Source organism: Stegodyphus dumicola, chromosome 10 (genome assembly GCF_044657685.1).
Source record: "Stegodyphus dumicola isolate Sdum_Otavi_A_Nest chromosome 10, ASM4465768v1".
NCBI classification, from domain to species: domain Eukaryota; kingdom Metazoa; phylum Arthropoda; class Arachnida; order Araneae; family Eresidae; genus Stegodyphus; species Stegodyphus dumicola.
The window spans coordinates 144,252,649-144,272,412 of NC_140777.1; the positions used below are offsets into that span (position 1 = coordinate 144,252,649).

The 19,764-nt window shown below is 32.3% G+C and overlaps 1 protein-coding gene across 1 annotated transcript in view; it reads left to right on the forward strand.

The window, feature by feature from the left end:
* Kcmf1 (Potassium channel modulatory factor 1) overlaps positions 1–19,764 on the forward strand; it is a 59,963-nt gene that overhangs the window by 4,774 nt on the left and 35,425 nt on the right. The window contains exon 2 of the mRNA XM_085825635.1: positions 19,243–19,410. Coding sequence (XP_085681761.1) covers positions 19,243–19,410 — 168 coding nt within the window. The remainder of the gene's footprint in view (positions 1–19,242; positions 19,411–19,764) is intronic.

The following is a 19,764-nucleotide window of genomic DNA, read 5'->3' on the forward strand; positions in this document are numbered from 1 at the left end:
GTTTGTCAATCATCTTGCCCAAATTTTTCAAGTAAAAAGATGTACCATTTAACTTCACATGTACAGAATGCTGAAAGTTCAGCTTCCATTGTTGATAGAGCAACTATTCTTTGTTTGTTGCACTTCCAAGTTATGAAATTTTTACCTAATTTAAGGAAATAACCTCCAAATGATTTTCTATCTCTAGTGGTACACCAACTTGCATCTGATGTAGCATTTAATTTTCCATTGTCTGAAGTATATACTAAACAAGCATTTTGTGTTCCTTTAATATATCTAAATATCCTCTTCACAGCTTTCTAGTGTTTCTCTCTGGGATCTTGATTATATCTGGACAAATTACTTATGACAAAAGCTAAGTCTGGCCTTGTGCCTGTTGCTAAGTGCATCATTGAACCTAATGCTTCTTGATATTTTGTCTTCGACACAGGTGGCGAAGATGCTATGTCATCAAAATTTTTACCCAATATTCCTGGAGTCTTGACAGGTTTACATTCATCCATTTCAAAGGTTTTTAAGATTTTAGTTATATAGTTTTCTTGACTGAGTATAAGTTTCCCAGATTCTTGCCGGATGTTTATTCCTAAAAATTTTTGTGTTTTGGTGACTTCTTGTAATGTGGACGATTTAGATAGTTGAGAGATGATGTCATTTATCTAGGAATTTGAATTTCCAATCATCATTAAGTCATCCACATATACTGCTATGATAAGATAGTTGATCTTATCTTTATAAACACATGGATCTGACTTTAGTCTAGTTAAATTCTTTTCCTTAAGAACTTTACATAATTCATCATACCAGCATTTTCCTGATTGTGGTAATGTTTACTTTTGTTTACAAGATATACTTTGTTCGGATCTGATATAAATCCAGGTGGTTGTTCCATGTAAATTGGTTTATCCAAGTATCCATTTAAATGTGCAGTTTTTACATTGAAAAATCTTATTTCATAGTTTTTGTAAACTGCAATCAATAACAATGTTTTAAAGATTGCTAGTCTCGTTACTGGACTAAATCCATCTTCATAATCAATTCCTTTTCTTTGATTAAATCTGATTGCTGCTTTGTAAATTGTTTCTAAATTATCCTTTTCATCCCTTTTTGAGAATATCCAGCGGTTTTTAATAACTTTCTTATTGATAGGTCTTTCAACTAATTCCCAGACTTCATTAGCCTCCACTGAACTCAGTTCTTCTATCATTGCATGTAGCCAGAATTCACTTTCAGCAGATTCTATAGCTTCGTCATACGTCTTAGGTAATTCTTCATTTGTATTGTATACTACATAATCTTTTAATTTTTCTGGGTTCTTCGTTGTTCATGCAGGTCTTTTCTGTAAAGAATTTCCATGACTATCATTTCCAGGTTCATCATTTATTTGTGGGTACTCGGTTGGCTTTTCCAATGAATTATTGTCGCGTTCATGATCAGTGTTTGATGGTAAAATTTTCTCAGCTTCTTCATCTGTTGTATTATCTTCTCTATGATATCTGTCAGTTGTTTCTGAATCGTTTACACTGCCATTAGTTTGTTCCTTGTAAAAAATAATACATTCTTCAAATATATGATTTTTATCAAATATTTCTTTTAGTAAATGTGATCCGAGTTTCTGCTCATTAAATTTTTCATCTCTCACTTTTAAGATTAAGTAATGCTAGGCTTGTGTCCTTTATATAGTTCATATGGTGTAAACCTTTTATCATTTTTGTGACTCCTTTTATTCACATGTACAGCTACGTTAACGCTTTCAGACCAAGATTTTATCAGTAATTCTGCATCAATTAACATAGTTCTAGCAGATTCAATTATAGTATGATTAAAACATTCAGCTTTTCCATTACTTTCTGGAGAATAAGGGGTTGTAAGTTCATGTTTAATTTACATTTAAAAAAAAAAATCTTTTATATTTTTGGCTAAAATTTTTGGCTAAAAATTCACTACCATTATCACTACGAATTCCTTTTAGTTTCTTTCTCGTTTGTCTTTCTTCTTGGATAAGCTTGATTAGAGCTTCTAAAGTTTAACTTTTCTTCTCAATTTTATCATAAATATGAAATTACTGTAATCACCTGCCACTGTTAAAAAATAACAGCTTCCATCTATGATTTCTCAATTGGTCCAACTAAATCTGTGCCGTAATTCTAAAATATCTTCAGATTGCTTAAATTTCACACTTTTAAAAGATGTTCGTGTCATTTTTCCTAATGTGCAAGGTTCACAATTGCTTTGAGAAATTTTTACATTTTTTAATCCAATGACCAATGAGTTCTTTTTCATTTCTATCAGCCTTTGATAATTTATATGACTTAGTCTCTGATGCCATAGTACATCATTAACATTACTAATTTTAGCTTCTTCAATTTCACATTTATTTCCATTTCTGTTAGCTATATATAGAATGTTTCCCTGTTTGTTGATAACTTCTGCTTTATTTTTGGTAAAAATTACTTTTAAATCATGATCTACAGTTTTTTATACTGACAGCAGATTTTCATTTAAATTTGGTACTTGCAGAACATTTTCTGCTGTCAAGATGTTCTTATTTCTATCAGTTTGTAATGTTACCAATACCAACTGATTTGATCATGGCCCCTTTTTCAGCTGTCATTATTTGTCGTTCTTCATCTTTAAAATTTGTGAATATTTCTTTATTAGTTGCCATGTGAGATGTGGCTCCTGAATCAATAATCCATTTAATTTTTTTATTCTCTTGTTCATTTATTTTATTCTTTCCATCATTTCTATCTTGATTAAGACATGAGCTTTCTATTTTTTTTTTTTTTTTTTTTTTTAGCTACTTCAGATAAGCATGTAGCTGATTCATATTCGCTTTCCTTGCTTGACGTTCCATTATTTATTTGTTAAATTTCTCTGCTTTCGATGTTCTTGTTTGGTTTTCATTTTACATTCAGTTGATTTGTGGCCGAATTTTCCACAGCTAAAGCACTTTATATTATTATTCTGACATTCTTTTATTAAATGTCCTATTTTTCTACAACTAAAGCATCTTCTTTCATATTTTGTTTCAATGCAGTTTTCTTTTGCCTTAGAACTTACTTCTGTTTCTTTTCCTCTTTGTTTATTTTTTTCTTCTGTTTCTTTTAAAGCTTGTGTAATTGAAGCTAGATCTTTATCTTTATTGCTTTTAATAATTTTAACATCAAATTCAAATTCCTTTCTAAGTCCTTCTAGTATGAAGTAAATTATTCTTTATCTTTTATTTCATCTCCAACTCGAATACTTTAAATTTTTAGAATTACAGCTGTATTCATATAATCATCTACTGATTCATTTTGACTCATTTTCAGTTGAGCTAATTCTATTCTACATTTGATTCGAATATCTTCCGTTCTTGCCGCCATTTCATTTTTTAATTTTCTCCCATAACTTCTTTGCGTTCTTTTCATTCACATATTTTAACGCTTGTGGGACATAACTAGAGAACTTACAAATCCCTTTTATAGTATAAGATCTTCATTTTAATACTAACTACCTGCTTGTGTGGCCAGCCACCTAAAATAATTGTTATAAAAATGAAAAATATATACAGTAGTGTGCAAATTAATGTGAACACAGTTGATTTAGGTATTTTTACTGAAACATTGAAATTTACTACAGTATTTTACATTTAAAATATGACCACCTCTATCTTGTATGACATACTCGACACATTTGGCATAGACTTTATCAGGTTTTATCGCATTACCTTTACTTTATCATTGTAAACCTATTAAAGAAGAAATCCTCCTTGCTTTACACGTACAGTTCATTTTCTGCATTCTTTCCTTAAGAATTGCCTACAAGTTTTTGATTAGATTGAGATCAGGTGAATTTCCTGGCCAGTCTAAAAGCTTAACATAATTTTTTTGAAATAATTTTTTTCATTTTCGATGTGTGGCACAGAGCAAGGTCTTGTTGAAAAATGCTGTGTTCTTTTAGCTTAGGAATTACTTTGCTCTTCATTATTTTAGTATATTTGTTAGAATTCATCAACAAATATACTAAAATAATGAAGATGCGATCAGTTAGCAACAGTGATGCTGCTACCCAAAAACAAAATAACAAGTCAAAGAATTGCACAAACTTGGTGTTCATGTACACATAGATTTATTTTCACTTTAAAAAAAAAAAAAAAAAACTGAGAGAATTTCACAACTTGACATTATGCACTGACTTGACTTTGTCCATGTACACATCAATCTATTTTCACTTAAAAATCGAAGGAGCACCCAATTCTGCACTATAGCCAAGCAAAAAATATATAATCTCAATAAACCACATTTTAAATCAAGCAATGAAATAATATAAAAAAGCACTACACACTACTATCCCATATACACACTATACAAAGGAAATATCCACTTACCTTATTTAGAAATTTCTGTATCTCCAGTCTGTGTCACACAAAATTACTTAATAGCATCCAAAAACTTTCCTCAAACTATGTTCCCTTTCTAATGGAATGCTTTATTGGTGAGCATTTGAACCTTTCTTGTAACAAAGCCATCTGAACAATCTTTACGTTGATCATCTGCATTTCCTTTGTATAAACAGAACGTTGAAGTATATCCAACAAAGTTTCTTTTCTTCTGTCCCCAACCACTTAAGAAAAAATACCTTCCGCTCTCTCGTTCTATACCACCAAACATCCAGTTTACCATGCAAAGCACACAATACACAACGCAGAAACAAGCCTTTACGGATTTTTCAATATCAAATTCACCGCAATCAGGCAACCAATCGCATGATAATAGGTTTTCCGTAACATTCAACTACTCACATTATCATAAATGAAACAACAACTTGGCGGTAATCCAAGGGGCAACGTAAAATATAGGCTGAGTTTAAAAAAAAAAAAAAAATGACATTTTCCCATTGTTTTTGACTCCAGTTTTCATACATTCTTTCCCACGATAGTCTGTTTTTCTAACCAGTTTACCTTGTAAAGCACACAATATGCAATGCAGAAATAAGCCCTTACGAATATTTTCCCATCGGTCAAATTCACCACAATTATGCAACCAATCACATTATAATAGGTTTTCCATAACATTCAACTACTCGGGTTACCATAAATGAAACGACAACTTGGCGATAAATGAAACGACTTGGCGATAACCCAAGAGGCATCCTAAAATATAGGCAAACCTGGGTTTCTTAAAAAAAATAAGACATTTTCCTATTGTTTTTCATATGTTTTTGGCCACAATACTCTGTTTTTCATCATTAGTTAGAAGTTCCTTTTTTTATAAAGATGTACAACCTTATGACCAGCTTCTAGTAGCCTGTGATGAATAGTGAAGTGGTGAATATGAATAGCTAATTCTGCTAAATCTATTGAAGTCAAAACTTGTCAACGTAGGATTTTGTATGACTTTCCTTAGTAGTAAAATAGAGTCATTCCTGACATTAATTTTTTGTTTTCTTTTTCTTCCATACTATCTTTTTTGCTGGGCTGATAAACTGCCTGTCTCTTTAAATCATCTAATAATTTTGTTAATAGAATCCAAACTTGCATTGCATGCTTTAGCAATAGCCTTCTGTATCACAATGTTCACTTAATGTTACTGTCTTAGGTCTTTTCTTTTGAGTGAGGTTCATCATTTAAATCTTGTAATGTAGCTTTTTTGGTGTATAATACAATAAAAACATAAACTTCAAATTTTGTTATTTTGTATATTAAATAATGTCTTACTTTGGAAAAAAAAAAAAAAAAAAAAAAAAAAGATTTCTAAAGTAAATACATGAAATTCAGAAAAATTTTAAATTTATACATTTAAAAGGCTACAAAGAAAAAGAAATGGATCATTTCTTTGTCGGATCCTATGCTGAATGGATCCCCATATAAGAGTCTGAAAGAATGTAGTTATAAGGGAATTTTTTGTTTTTTGTTTTTACTATTTAGCACTGCAGTTTCATTATGTTAGAAGTATTATTCTGGTTTGTGAAGCATATAATGAATAATTTTTGTGTTACTTTCTGCATATATCAATATTTTAAAAATTAATGCAAATTTAATTATTGTTTTCACCTTTGCCTTTTAAAGTGTTATTTAGAAATTATCATTTAATTTGCCACAAGAAAAAATTATGAAAACTTTATTTCCAGTGGCTAGGCAGAAAGTTGCAAAGAACTAAAATCTTACAAACAATAAAATTAAAAACAAAAAGACCAGTGGCATTGCTTAAAGAGTGCTCTTGCCTCCCAGTATCTTGACTCCTCTGTAAGACCACAAAGAGCCCCTCCCCACACATTGATGTAGGTGGTCCCTGTCTATTTTTTCTCCAGAATTAAAGTAGGCTAATAGGATCGCTTGAAATGCCTATGTGCTGCAGGTGGGTGGCAAGACAATCATGTCCTGTGGATAGACGGAAAGCTGCAGCTGCATTGTGCCCTGGGCTATTGGGAGTAAGAAAAGGAGTTATCATTCTCCAACTTTTTAAGGCTAATAAGTTTTCTCTTATTCCTGATACATTATGAAATTTTACTGTATAAATTAAACATTTTCAGGTTTATGAGAAGCTACTTTAGGAAGTTAGAGAAAAGGGGAATATATGTATTAAGAATGAGTGAAGCTTAAAAGGTTTTATTTAAATGCTATGGAATTTGACATTGATAACGATGAATTTTCACGTCTTGATGGTTATCAACTATCTCAGCTCCCATCAGTTATGCAGAACAAATTTACAACTGACAGATGTTGAGCATATTTGGAAAGATGCTTAGATTTTTAGTCTTTTTAAAGAAAAACTAACATGAAAAAGACGGACTGTTTATAGGAGAATTTCTTCTAAATGAAATTCATAGTAAATAAATAAATATATGTATTGCAAAAAAATATATCTATGGAAAAGAAAGAATCAAATGGTTTTAAGATACTTTATTATGAAGATATTTATTAAATTATAATACAGTCAAAAGTCGTTAATTCGGACACCCATAATCCGGACTTCAAAGCTACAAACTTTCTGCGCATGCGTCGCGTTGACGCATAAGACCTTTAAGGCTGTGAATATGCGTGTGTGCATGTGCAAAATACGTTTACGAATGCACGTTTAATGTATAACGGACAGTATAAGCTAAGCTAAAATTATCTAATTCAGTTAATATTGCAGATTGCGTTGTTCCTTAATCTTCGGATTGGATCCGGCTTATTATTTTTTGCAGACTGTTAGAGCAATTTTATAAAAGTAAGCTTGAACTTTCGATTATGTCAAATAGAATTTCTGATATGTATTTACTAATATGTAAAGGATCTACAAAGCGAAAGTATGTTTCGAAGTCCATTAAACAAAAAATGGATAAAGGCATATCCTTTGTTTATCTAACCATTCCGAAACCTGTTTATCAATTTCACGCTGCTCTGCGTGCGTGTGTGTGGGGGAACGTTGCAGCGTGCAATGAACTGGAAGTTGATCTGTCGGCACTATCCTTATCTTCAGGGCAGATGTTTTTATTTTATTTGGCTTATAATTCCTTAGTAAATGTAGTATTTTATCTCGATGTACTCCGTCTTTGATATGATTTAAATCAAATTCCTTGTCATTATAATTCGCTTCCGATAGCGAAGAATTTGACACAGAGGTTATTGAAAACGAAAATATTTCGATTGACGAATTAGTCGGTGTTCTCGACACAGCAATTGTAGGACTTGAACAGCGGAACTTTGTAACTGACCACGAAATTATGTCTGTTTATAGAATTAAAGAGAAAGTATTAGCACAAAAAACGAAGCAACTTAAACAACTTACATTGAAAGAAATGTTTAATAAAGTAAACAAATAAATATTAAGCTTTTTTTTGTAAATTTTGATACCCTTTAGATCATAATTGTTCTTTATTTCATAAATTACGGTTTCTGCATGCCATCTTACCAGATTTAAACTGATGATCTATAATCCGGAAATTCGATAATCCGGAATCGCCGAAGTCCCGACGAGTCCGGATTAACGACTTTTGACTACATTTGTTTTAAGTTTATGAGAGAAATTCTTTTATTTTTTAAACTGATTTTAACTTTTTTGTTTCAAATCAAAACTGAATGATGACAAATTACCTAATTCGTAACAAATTGTTAATAAATCATATCGATTTGAGATTACATGTTTCAGAGGAAATTTATTTCCTTAAATGTATATTGTTTAGAGTGGACTTTAAGGTACCCATTACAAAGTTGTTTCATTTATCACTAAGTTGTTGTATCATTAATGGTAACCTGAGTAGTTGAATGTTATGGAAACCCTATAATTACGTAATCGTTTGCATTATTCTGGAAATTTTGAATCATGGGATGTTTTGCAAGGGCTTTTGTGGTGTGTGTTGCAGCGTCGGATTTAGCATTTTTCCTAGGCGGGGCAAAAACTTTAAAATGCCGCCCTTACCCATCTTCCTTTAAGTTTCTGTAACAAATTTTAGTTTTTTAAATAAACATAGAAATAGGTACTTTTCGAGATAAAATGTAAAATCCATTTTATAGTAAGAAATTCTTTATTTGCCATTTTTGTTCTAAAAGAAATATACATAATAAATGGTTTAAGTTCTTTACTTATAGAAAAGCATAGGAGAGCTACCTGCTTAAGAAGGGTGAGGTCTTTCTAAGAGTGATTGCACTCTGGTGCACTGAAATAATCAAATTTACATTTTCCCTGAAATGAGAATTTTTTTCAATATTTGCAACAATACCTACTCATACTAATAAATGATGCTATAGAAAACGATTCAGAACTAAATACTAAAATAGTTTAGCACAGCACAAAAATGGAAATCAGACATTAATAAATAATAAAAACTTTCATTTAAACAAATATAAGCAAATTACAAATCACTAATACAGTGGATTGAATAATTTTTTACCAGTTTCTCAATACTAACAGTAACTTTAACCTAGCACGTTAAATATTCATTTCACAATAACGTCTTCATGTAGCCTACTCAAGAACTCTACTCTCGTCCTCACAAAGCCCGGTAACATAATAAATATTTACATATTCACGCAGAAGACTATTTTGTACTGTAATAATCAAAATTACATTTTCTCTGAAATACACAATTTTGCAATATTTACAACAATAACTAGTCACACCATGGAGGTAAGAAAGAAAGGAGGGGGCCAACCCAACACCTCCTAGAGCTAACTCAGGGGGTGCTGGCCAACCCCGCGGTTTTCCGAGGGTTTCGATCTCCAGATGGAGTGTTTTTTGTTTACATTTAGAACCTCCCTTGACAGCGCAGTGATAGTATTTTGACACACGACACTTCCATACAAATCGAAAAACAGGACACTTCCGCATAAAAGAAACATACATTGTGTGATGGATAATAGCAATTTGTATAGTTATTCTTATGCAAAATGTTATGTTTAAAGAAGATTTTAGCAAAAATGTTAAAACTTAAAGAATGTAAAATACCTTATGGTATCTTTAAAATTATATACGTCTTTCGATACCCTTGATTATGCACTCTTAATAAAAATAATCTTTAGTTACAAACAATATATTAGATAAGTTGGGACAATAGATGAGCTGATTAATTATGTAATTAACTTTCATTAGCTATACGTAACAGCAGTATGGGCTACTACTGAAAGGAAAAAGTTAGTATTTGTACTTCTTTTCATAATTCTTATTTCAATAGTAATTTTAAGTTCTTACCTAATGCTCTTAAAATATTACGGGATTAAAATTTTACTTTGCGAGCCTTTTGTTCTGCAAGTAAATCTATGGCATCATCATAATTAATTTGATGTGCAGTTTGATTTTCGATTACCAGAATTGCGAGACTTCATAAATGCTCCTAGCTCATCGATAATCTCAGGTAGTTTTTAATAAGTTTTAATTTGCTAAAACTTCGCTCACAGCTTGCGGATGTAGTTGGAAGCATAGAGTAAATCCGCAGGGCAATACAAATATTGTAAAAGGCATCCTGAAAATCATAGGTGTAGATCTGTTGCAAGAGATAAAAAGCTCTAGCCTTTTTATGTCGACAAATAACATCGGGGCTTGTTCTTTAAAATCTTCAAGTTCGTGACAGAACTCAAAATGCGTTTAGAGATCTCGCTCATATTTTCGTGCAAGATCTGCTCTATTCTTTTGCAGTTCTTCAGTTGATATATTAAATATTTCATGACCATTGAGAAATGGAAATTTGAATTTAGTGTAACAGCCCTGTTTACTCTCGTTTTAATTTCTGATAAGATTCGATCAAATACAATTTTCATTGCATAAGAAAGTAGCTGAACACAATGAAATGTTCGTGATTCGATCTCGCACAATTTATCAAATTCCTTTTTGCGTTTTAGAATTCACATTTGTCAGAATAGGTTCAACCTTAATTTTTTTCAGCTGCTGCTTTAAATCTTTCTATCCAATATTCCGTAGGAATTTCTCTCATTTTTTGCAAAGTTTTGGTCACACCTTCCATTTATGTGACGGAACGCGCAAGAATAATATCTTCCATTTGAATTTAAGAATTTATTCGATTGATTTCTCAAAGAATATTAGCCCAAATTGTCAGGCTGATAATAAATTCAAAATTTTTTACAGCATGTAGCAGATGTCCTGCTTTGTACTTTGATATATAGTTAATTTTAAAATAGTAATATAGTACTTTGAAAGATAATTAATTTCTTTCAAGGATTTTACTACTTCTAGTACATTCGTTAGAAGAGCTTTCAAAGCCACATATTTTGCCAACCATCTCGTCTGGCTGCTTCCTTTTGAGTTGGTTTTTGTACATGTTTTCGTAATATCCCATCGAATAGTGAATTCCACAAAAAAGCTAAATATCTTCTAGATAATTCCAAAGAAGTTAACTGTTTCGGGGCAAGACAGAGGCAGAATGCACGCAGTCAAGATTCAAAGAGTGAGCCAAACATCGCACATATTTGGGCAGCGTATTCATTTCTATAATCCTGGCTTGTACTCCAGGATTACTCCAAGATATAGTATGGCCGGTAAGTACCGGCAATATTAGATCCGTTATCCTTAGATTGACCACGACATTGTCAATATCCAAACTATCAAGTGTCAGTTTTCCCACAACCATTGAGAAATACATTCTCCTGACTTTTCACTAATTTCTATGAAATCAAGAAAGCTCTTCTTTATTTCACACACATCACCACATATTTTTTACGTATTGAATCACCTGGCTCATTTGTTCTGTATATGACACATCTGGAACGCAATCGAACATTATTTTATAATATTTGGTTTCTTTAATATCGCTTAAAATGCTATTGCGAACTATTTTCGCCATTACATCAGTAATTTCATTTTGAATTATCTTTGTTAAATATGATACTTTCGTCCGTTTTTTAGGTATTCTAACTGGTACTTAAAAGTTATGTTTGGCTAGCAGGGTCATTAAATTAAAAAAATTGCATTGACTAGGACGAGGACACTTTGTGAGCAAACTGCCAGGGGTTTCATCAGACCCACGGAAAGAAAGACAGTTTGTTGAAAGAGCGCCATACTCGTATGTAGGACCTTTCTCCATTTTTCTTTCTCTGTGTGAATTAATTTCTTAATGTCATGATCGATGCCTTGACACAATTTCATTTGTTGTAGCGGAATTTTCCAGTTAATCATGCACTCTCTGTGGATTTCAGATATTTCGTTCTCAGTTAACCTTTCTGAAGCTTTTTTCCAATTAGTGAATCCTGCAGTACACAATGCTGTTGTAACGGCAGTGGCATGTTTCTGGTAAATCTTATAGGGTGTACAAAAATTCATTTTTAGTTTTAGAATATATAAGCCAAGATCTTTTAAGCCTTTCATAATTCGCTAATGTTCTGTGCCACAATGAAGATGGTCAGATGTCTTCCATCACGTTCAGTGTACTAAGGTCTATGTTTTCTGGATATTTTTCGGCTAATAATACAGCTTGACCGCGAAGAAAGATTGTTGCCGATCGTTCATTTTTTCTGTGTTTGGCCAACTACCGGGGTCCGACAAATCAAAAGATTTTAAGTCTTCTTTCTGCTGCCCACACTCACCTAAATGAGAAAATTATATTCTAATTTCATATCCTCTAGATGTTCGTTTGGGATCTATGAAGAAAGTTGTTCTCTCAGTTGCTGAAATGGAGTCTGAGGATGATAGATGAAGATTTTTCATTTTGCCATGCAAATTGCAAGAAATATCAATATTGTTTAGAATCTCTTCACCATCGGAAGTTGTGGCAGGGTCTGACGGTTTGTCTTTTCCGTGAAGCAATTTTTCATTTTAGCTGCAATTAGTTTTCTCTGTTCGGTACTATTTTTTGCTCTGGTTCTATATTCTGCCTCTGAGAGTTTTTTCCTTCTCATGATTTCTTGCACCCTAAATAATATATACTGTATATACCCGCGTATAATAAGATATAAGTCGAAATATTTTGGACAAAAAAAAAAAAAAAAAAAAAGACTTCAAAGTGTGGGGGGGGTCGACTTATACGCGGGGCCATAAAAAATTAAAAGAATCGGAAGTTCAAAAATGTCTTTATTTAATGCAGTTGGTTTCTTCCCGCACTCAAATTGGACGACTTATCAAATAAGTCACTTACTTGAAGTAATTTCATGACTTAAATTATATGACGAACTAATCACAGAGTTTCATACTTTAACTAGAGTAAGTTTCGATGAAACCAAAGAATTTTCGGCTCCTGAACAACCAATCAATATCGAGCAAAAAAAGTTTCGCCAACACGCCAAGAAAAGAGAAATGCAGATAGTTTTTACGTACGTATAAGTCTTTATAATAGTTATTGTTCATTCATGAAATACTTTTGTTAACAGGCGTACACGTCAAAATTTTAAAAAATAGCCCACGCAATAACTGAACAGTTTTGAATATTTCTTTTAACTTTTAAAAAAGGAAAATGCAGATAGATTTTACGTGCGCGAATCTTTTCCGGAACAAATTCTAGAAGGTTACTATATACGACAATTTTTCTGCAATTATCCTGCGTTTTGGATATGTTGGCCAATGACGACAGAAGAGTTTTATGAAATGTTTGGCGAATCTGACCATGAATCGGCCGTTGAAGGATTTTGATTTTGCTTATTTACCAAAGTATTTTTTATCGTATATTTACTTTTTTTTTCTCAGATGATTTTGAATAAATGTAGTACTTAAAAAACATTTTTCGAAGTTTCTCGATCGATTTCGGAAGTGGGTGGTTTACTTATACACGGGTTTATTTTCTACGAATTTTTTATGTCGAAGTGGGGGAGTCGACTTATACGCGGGTATATACGGTAGTATAACTTGCCTTAATAAGAAAAGCTAAAAATTGACTAAATGGTTGCGTCTCGCTAAATATAGTGAGGAATACTAGAAGCAGGCATATTAAAAGAAAATGAGACAACAGGAAAAAAAAAAAAAAAAAAAAAAAAAAAAAAACCTCCAGATTTAAAAAAACTAAAAAAAACTTTTTAAACTATAAAAATAATAAATCCATTTTTAAAACCTAGCTTGCTGACTGGCTGCAAAAAATCAAAATACCTTACTTCATTTCTGTTGTATATTCTCGACGTACATTAATTTGAATTATTTCATTGGTTCAAGGTTAATTTGTATTGGGTGTTAGGAAAGAGTTACAATTTACAGTGTTTCTCCATTTATTTTGCAAAAGGTGATTGTATAAAAACAAGGCGCCTCTATGCAGTCGTTCTGTTTTTCATTTGAATATTTTCTCCAGGAGAGAGGATAACAGAGTGACTCTAGACAAAGCAGTTGAAGGGAAGATATATAGATTCTTTGCTCTATGCGTCACTTACAGGGACCAAAGACCAAGGCATCTAGGGAATACCTTTGTAATAATATTGAGTTGGCAGAGGGACAGGGTCCTTTGACTTTTTCAGTGACGCCTGGAGTCCCTCTATTGTCCTCTCCCTGATCTGATCTTTAGAGTCGTGTTTGGCTGTATTTAGCTTACTTTTAAAACTATTTGCTTCATTAAAAGGTTTTGACTAATTAATTAAATATTCTTAAAAGAGGTTTTTAAATCTGGCTTTAAAACTACTAATGCTGCATCAAAATTTCACAACATTCCAAATACAATTCAGCATCAGTCTTGAATTTGCCGCTCAGGGCGTGGACCCCAGCTTGCCCCCCCCTAGATCCGGGACTGGTGTGTTGTTTAGGAAGTACATTGCTTGTTTCATTGCTTAGACAGTACAATGGCTGAATGTAGCAGGATTAATTTGAAGTTTCTGTATGATTTGGAATGAAAGTGGAAAAGTGCATTAATTGACTGGTGTGTAAATGAAGGTTTACTTAGTAGCCATAGTCTGAAACTGCGTAGTATATGTTTTACTCTTATTTTTGTGAATTTCTGTGGCAACGCCGATATACAGATTGTAGTTCAGGTAATTTTAGGAAGTTTTTGGATGCTGTTCAGAAATTTTGTGTGCCACAGACTGAAGACAAACGAATTTCTAAATAAGGTAAGGAGATATTTGCTTTGTGTATTGCTAAAATACTTAACAGGTTTTTCCTTTTTTGTGTTATTTTATTGTTTAGTTTAAAATGTAGTTTATTGAGATTATGTATTTTTTGTTTGCCTCTGCTGTAGAACTGGATACTCCTTTGACTTTTTAAGTGAAAATATGTTGATGTGTACATTTACAAACTGAAGGGAGTGCGTAAAACATAGTTTGTGCAATTCTCTGATGTTTTTTAAGTGAAACTAGGTCGATGTGTACATGGATAAAGTCAAGGGAGTGCACAATGTCATTTTTGTGCAATTCGAGGATTTTTTTTAAAGTGAAAATAGGTCGATGTGTACATGGGTACTGAGTTTGTGCAATTCTTTGGGCTTGAGTAGCGCCAATTTTTGTGCCAAAAATCGCCGCTACACAGGTCAAAATAAGTCAAAGAATTGCACAAACTTGGTATCCATGTACCGCCAAGTTTCGCCAAGGGGGATCCTAAAATATACTTTTACCTGTATATTTATTTTATTTAACTTTTTATATAATTATTATGCTTCCATATGTATCTAAAATGTATTACAGTTCAAAGTCTGTAATCCGGACGTCCATTATCCGGAATGATTTATAATCCGGACATCGAAACCGCAAACTTACACATGTGCATAATGCGTTTATGCATGCGCGTTCAATGCGTGCGTCCGCTATGCATGCGCATAAAGCGTTTACCCATGTGCGCTTCTGATAGTGAAGGGAAGTGGGAGAGAGGTTATTGAAAACAAAAAAATTTCCATTGACAAGTTAGTCGGTATTCTCGACACAGCAATTACAGGACTTGAACAGTGAAACTTTGTAACTGAACAAGAAATTATGTCTGTTTATAGAATTAAAGAGAAAGTATTAGCACAAAAAATGAAGCAACTTAAACAACTTACATTGAAAGAAATGTTTAATAAAGTAAACAAATAAATATTAAGCTTTTTTTTTTTATAAATATTGATACCCTTTAGATCATAATTGCTCTTTATTTCATAAATTACAGTTTCATATTTTTAATTGTATAATTTCTGCATGCCATCTTACCAGATTTAAATTGCTGATCTATAATCCGTAAAAACCCCTAGTCCGGAATCGCCGAAGTCCCGACAAGTCCGGATTACAGACTCTGTACTGTATTAGAAACTACTTTATGTAATTAAAGTTTAATAGTGATAAGTCAATGCAATGAATGTTATACGTAAAACAGTTTTCAAAGTAAATTTGCATTTTACATGGAAAACAAGCCAAAAAAAAAAAAAAGTATCTCTTGTTTCCATAACACAGTAATAAAATGAGCTTATGTAAAATACCTTCCTTCTTTATGAAAATCTGCTCAGAAATTTAAGATTATCTTACATTTTGGCTAATAATGGTCTTTTGTAATAAGCTGGTAATTTTTATGGTATTGATAAGGTAAAAAAAAAAAAAAAAGTTGAATCTTGGTGGGAAAGCTATCTTGTACCACTTAAAAATATCATTTAGAAAAAGTATCATCTAGAAATGTTTTGCAGGGGTGTGAAACTAATGTTGCAATATATGTATTTAATATATCTATATATAAATCTTAGCATCCCTTAAATAGGGCTGCGCTTTACAGGAGTATATCTATATATACATTGGTAAAGACAAAAAGTAAGAAATTAAAAACCTATTTTACATAAAGACCTCAAAAAGTGAAATTCAGTACCAATAAATTTTAAAATATCCTATAAATATGCGAAATAAGAATTAAAGCAATGTGAAATTCAAACGTAAAAATTCTTAAAACCTGAAAATATATACCAAAACCAGAAAAATAAAGAAGAGCAACTCAATCAAATGTGATGTAACGTTATCAAGAGTAGGATACTTCAAATTAAATTACTACTTCCAGCAAAAAAATAATTTCTCTGTTTAGGATTTAGTTTTATACAAACTACACTCATTATATTAGATGATTTAATTCTTATAAATTTTTGAAATTTGTTTGACATTTGTACTGCTCTGTTTATACAACTAATTGGATAAGAGACCAGTGGTCTATGGAACGTTTTTATGCTTATATGTGGTTGTAACAAAAGTTTTCCGCCAAAAAACTTTCTTAATAAAGTTATGGAAAAAACATGAAAAGCAGTACCTTTAGCGCAGGTAAGTAATCATCACCCAAATCTCTGATTTTCTGCCAACAATTTGGTAGTTTTTCAAAGCCTTCGGCTCAGAAACTTTGTGGCCACGAGTCCAAAAACAGATGGAAGATAGCACCAGCAAAGTATAGCTGCAGGTGTGAAAAAAGGTAGAAGTCTGAAGGAGGGATGTTGGGCCATATAGTGAATGTGGCAAAAGATACCATTTGAGTATGTATAGAATCCAGCCGTTGAATGCAGACACATATGGTCTTGCATCTTGATGAAACATTAACTTTTTGCGCTGGAGCTCAATTTGATATTTTCCCTTAATAGCAGCATCGACATGGACTAGCATCTCGCTGTACACCTTACTGTCGAGGGTTTTACCCTTTTCCAGATACTCTTTGTGGATAATACCACAACAGTCGTACCAGATACAACACACAATCTTTTTGTTGGTCAAATTGCGCTTTGTCACGCTGCCGGCGGGCTCACAGGGCGTAGACCATACCTCTTTTCAGCCTGTATTTGTTGAAGTAAACCCCCTTCTCATCACAAGTGACTATCCAGGCCATAATTTTGTCTTTGCGTTGATATTTGAGCAGATCAGTGCAGTCCTGAACACCTGTCCTTATCTGCTTGAGTTAGCTCGTGTGGCACCCTGTGATTAAATTTGTACACTGGGCAAAAAAAGGGGGGGCAGTTCTATATCTCCTGTTTTACTGGGCCGATTGATGAAATTCAAATTGCATTGATTTAAATATAGCATTGTCCTAATATAGGTATTCTGACTTTTTCTGAAATGACATGCTAGTTTTTTTTCAATACAGTCAAATACCGAAAATCCGCCGACTTGAAATCCGCATTGCCTCACAAAATATAAACATTCAGTTTATTGGTTCCGGAAACCGCAATATTGAGTGCGAAATATTGAAGAAAAATTACTCACTGAATAATGACGTCATAATTACTGAATAATAATGAGTCATAACAGAAATACCAAATTATTGACATTACGATAAAAGTTTTTATCCTCTAATCTGCATCGAGGTAAAAAAGCTGACGTTTCACTCAACTCTTTCAAGTTCATGATTCACGTTGTTGTGTTTTCTGAGCTTTGTTATTTCACAAGATTATTTAGTGCTGCCTTTTTTTTTATCCAGATATTTCGTGGATAAATCAAGAATATTTTAAATTTCAACCCTTTTTAACACAATTACAGATAAGAAACGCAGTCATGATTTTACTGCTTGCAACGTTGAAAAACGTAAACACGTTGCATTGACGGTAAGGCAAAAAGTGCAAATTGTGCAAAAGATGGACACAGGTGCTACTCCTCAGTTTCTAGCAGAATCGTATGGAATTGCGACACGATTGTGTATGATATATAAAAAAATGAAAAAAGCTGTTGAAATTTTACAGCAACAGTGATTTTAACACCGGAATTCGAAACCAGAAATCTTTGCACAAGGCGAAATCGGAAAACCTCAATTTATATATGTAATAATAATTTAACGCATATAATAAGTTATTGCAATAATGTATATAATAATTTTATTAAATGTATCTAATGCACCTTATTTATTTTGCACTTTCAGTCTGAAAATTACGATTTATCTTTTCTGTACTGAAATCCGCAACATCCTAAAATCCACACAACCTTTGGTCTCAAGCTTTGCGGATTTCTGGACTTCTACTGTATTTCGATTCTAAGACTCAAATTTTGCCAAGCTGCCAAATTTTGTAAAAATCGTACCAGTAGTTTTTAAAACATTAGCTTTCAAAATTTTAGCTCTCAATGCTAATTTAATTTGATATATATTTATTAATATCTTTTTAAATTAAACTTACTTGATTACTTCCAGAATTCAAAATTTATATTTATTCCAAATTTATATTCATATTCCGGTTTTGTGTCAAAATACCTATATTAGAACAATGCTGTATTTAAATCTAATATATATCGTAAGTCGGGCTTTCGAGACATGAAAAACGCATTTGGAATTTTGTCAATTGGCCCAGTAGAACGGGAGGTATAGAACTGTGCTTTTTTTTGGGAGGGGGGTAGCGCTGTGTACATCAAGTTTTATGCTTTGCATAGTGTGACTAAAGGACACGCCACTAACATCTAACTCCTTAGCAAGCTCTAGAGTGGTTGCATACTGATCTTCTTCTGCAGGTTCTCACAGGCGGGACTCATCAACATCAGTAGGCCGGACAGAGTGCTCTGCTTCTTGAATGTCCATAATCCTTGTTTTTGAACGTTCGGGAACTAAACCTTCACAGTGTCATATGATACAACATTAATACCTAAAGCTATACACATGATTTGGTGACATTCTGTAGCTGACTTTTTGCAACAGAACTGTAAGTAGATGGTTCTAATCTTGTAGCAAGATAGTTCCATTTCATACACCTTGTACTTAATGGTAATGATATTGTTTTACAAATTTCACAACACAGTGTTCTAAAGAAAGTGTCTTTCTTTAAAATGCCAAAAATCATTTGACAAAATTTGATTAAACAAGTCTATGTGAACTTTTGTTAAAACTTTTTTATATTATAGCACTTACAATTTTTATGCAGTTACTGTTATTTTCATAAAGATGTTTCATTAAAATTTTTATTATCTTTATATTCTTACATAATGTTATGTGATCTAATTTTTCCATATTGATTTAGGTGTTAGCTGTGATTCTTGCCTGAAGGGAAATTTTAGAGGAAAACGGTATAAATGCCTTGTATGCTATGATTATGATTTATGTGCCACATGTTATGAAGCTGGAGCATCCACTACTCGGCACAATGCCGATCATCCCATGCAGTGCATCTTGACCAGATCAGATTTCGGTATGATTTCTTATTGTAGTTTAATGTGATTAAAAGGTTCAGTTTCATATCTATTGATAAGATTGTTCAGTTTTTCTGTTAAGATTTAACCAGTGAAACTGTACTCATAAATGTTTAAATTTTGTTTTTCAAAATTTACATATGCAAAATTGAATATTTTAAAGATATATTCCAAATGTTGTAGATCATTGTTATCTGCTTGGCCAATTTAATAGCAATGCAAAATTGAATATTTTAAAGATATATTCCAAATGTTATAGATCATTGTTATCTGCTTGGCCAATTTAATAGCAAGATTTCAGATAACTGATAAAGAAAAGTGTGCTATTGTTTCTTCACAATGTGTTTAATTTA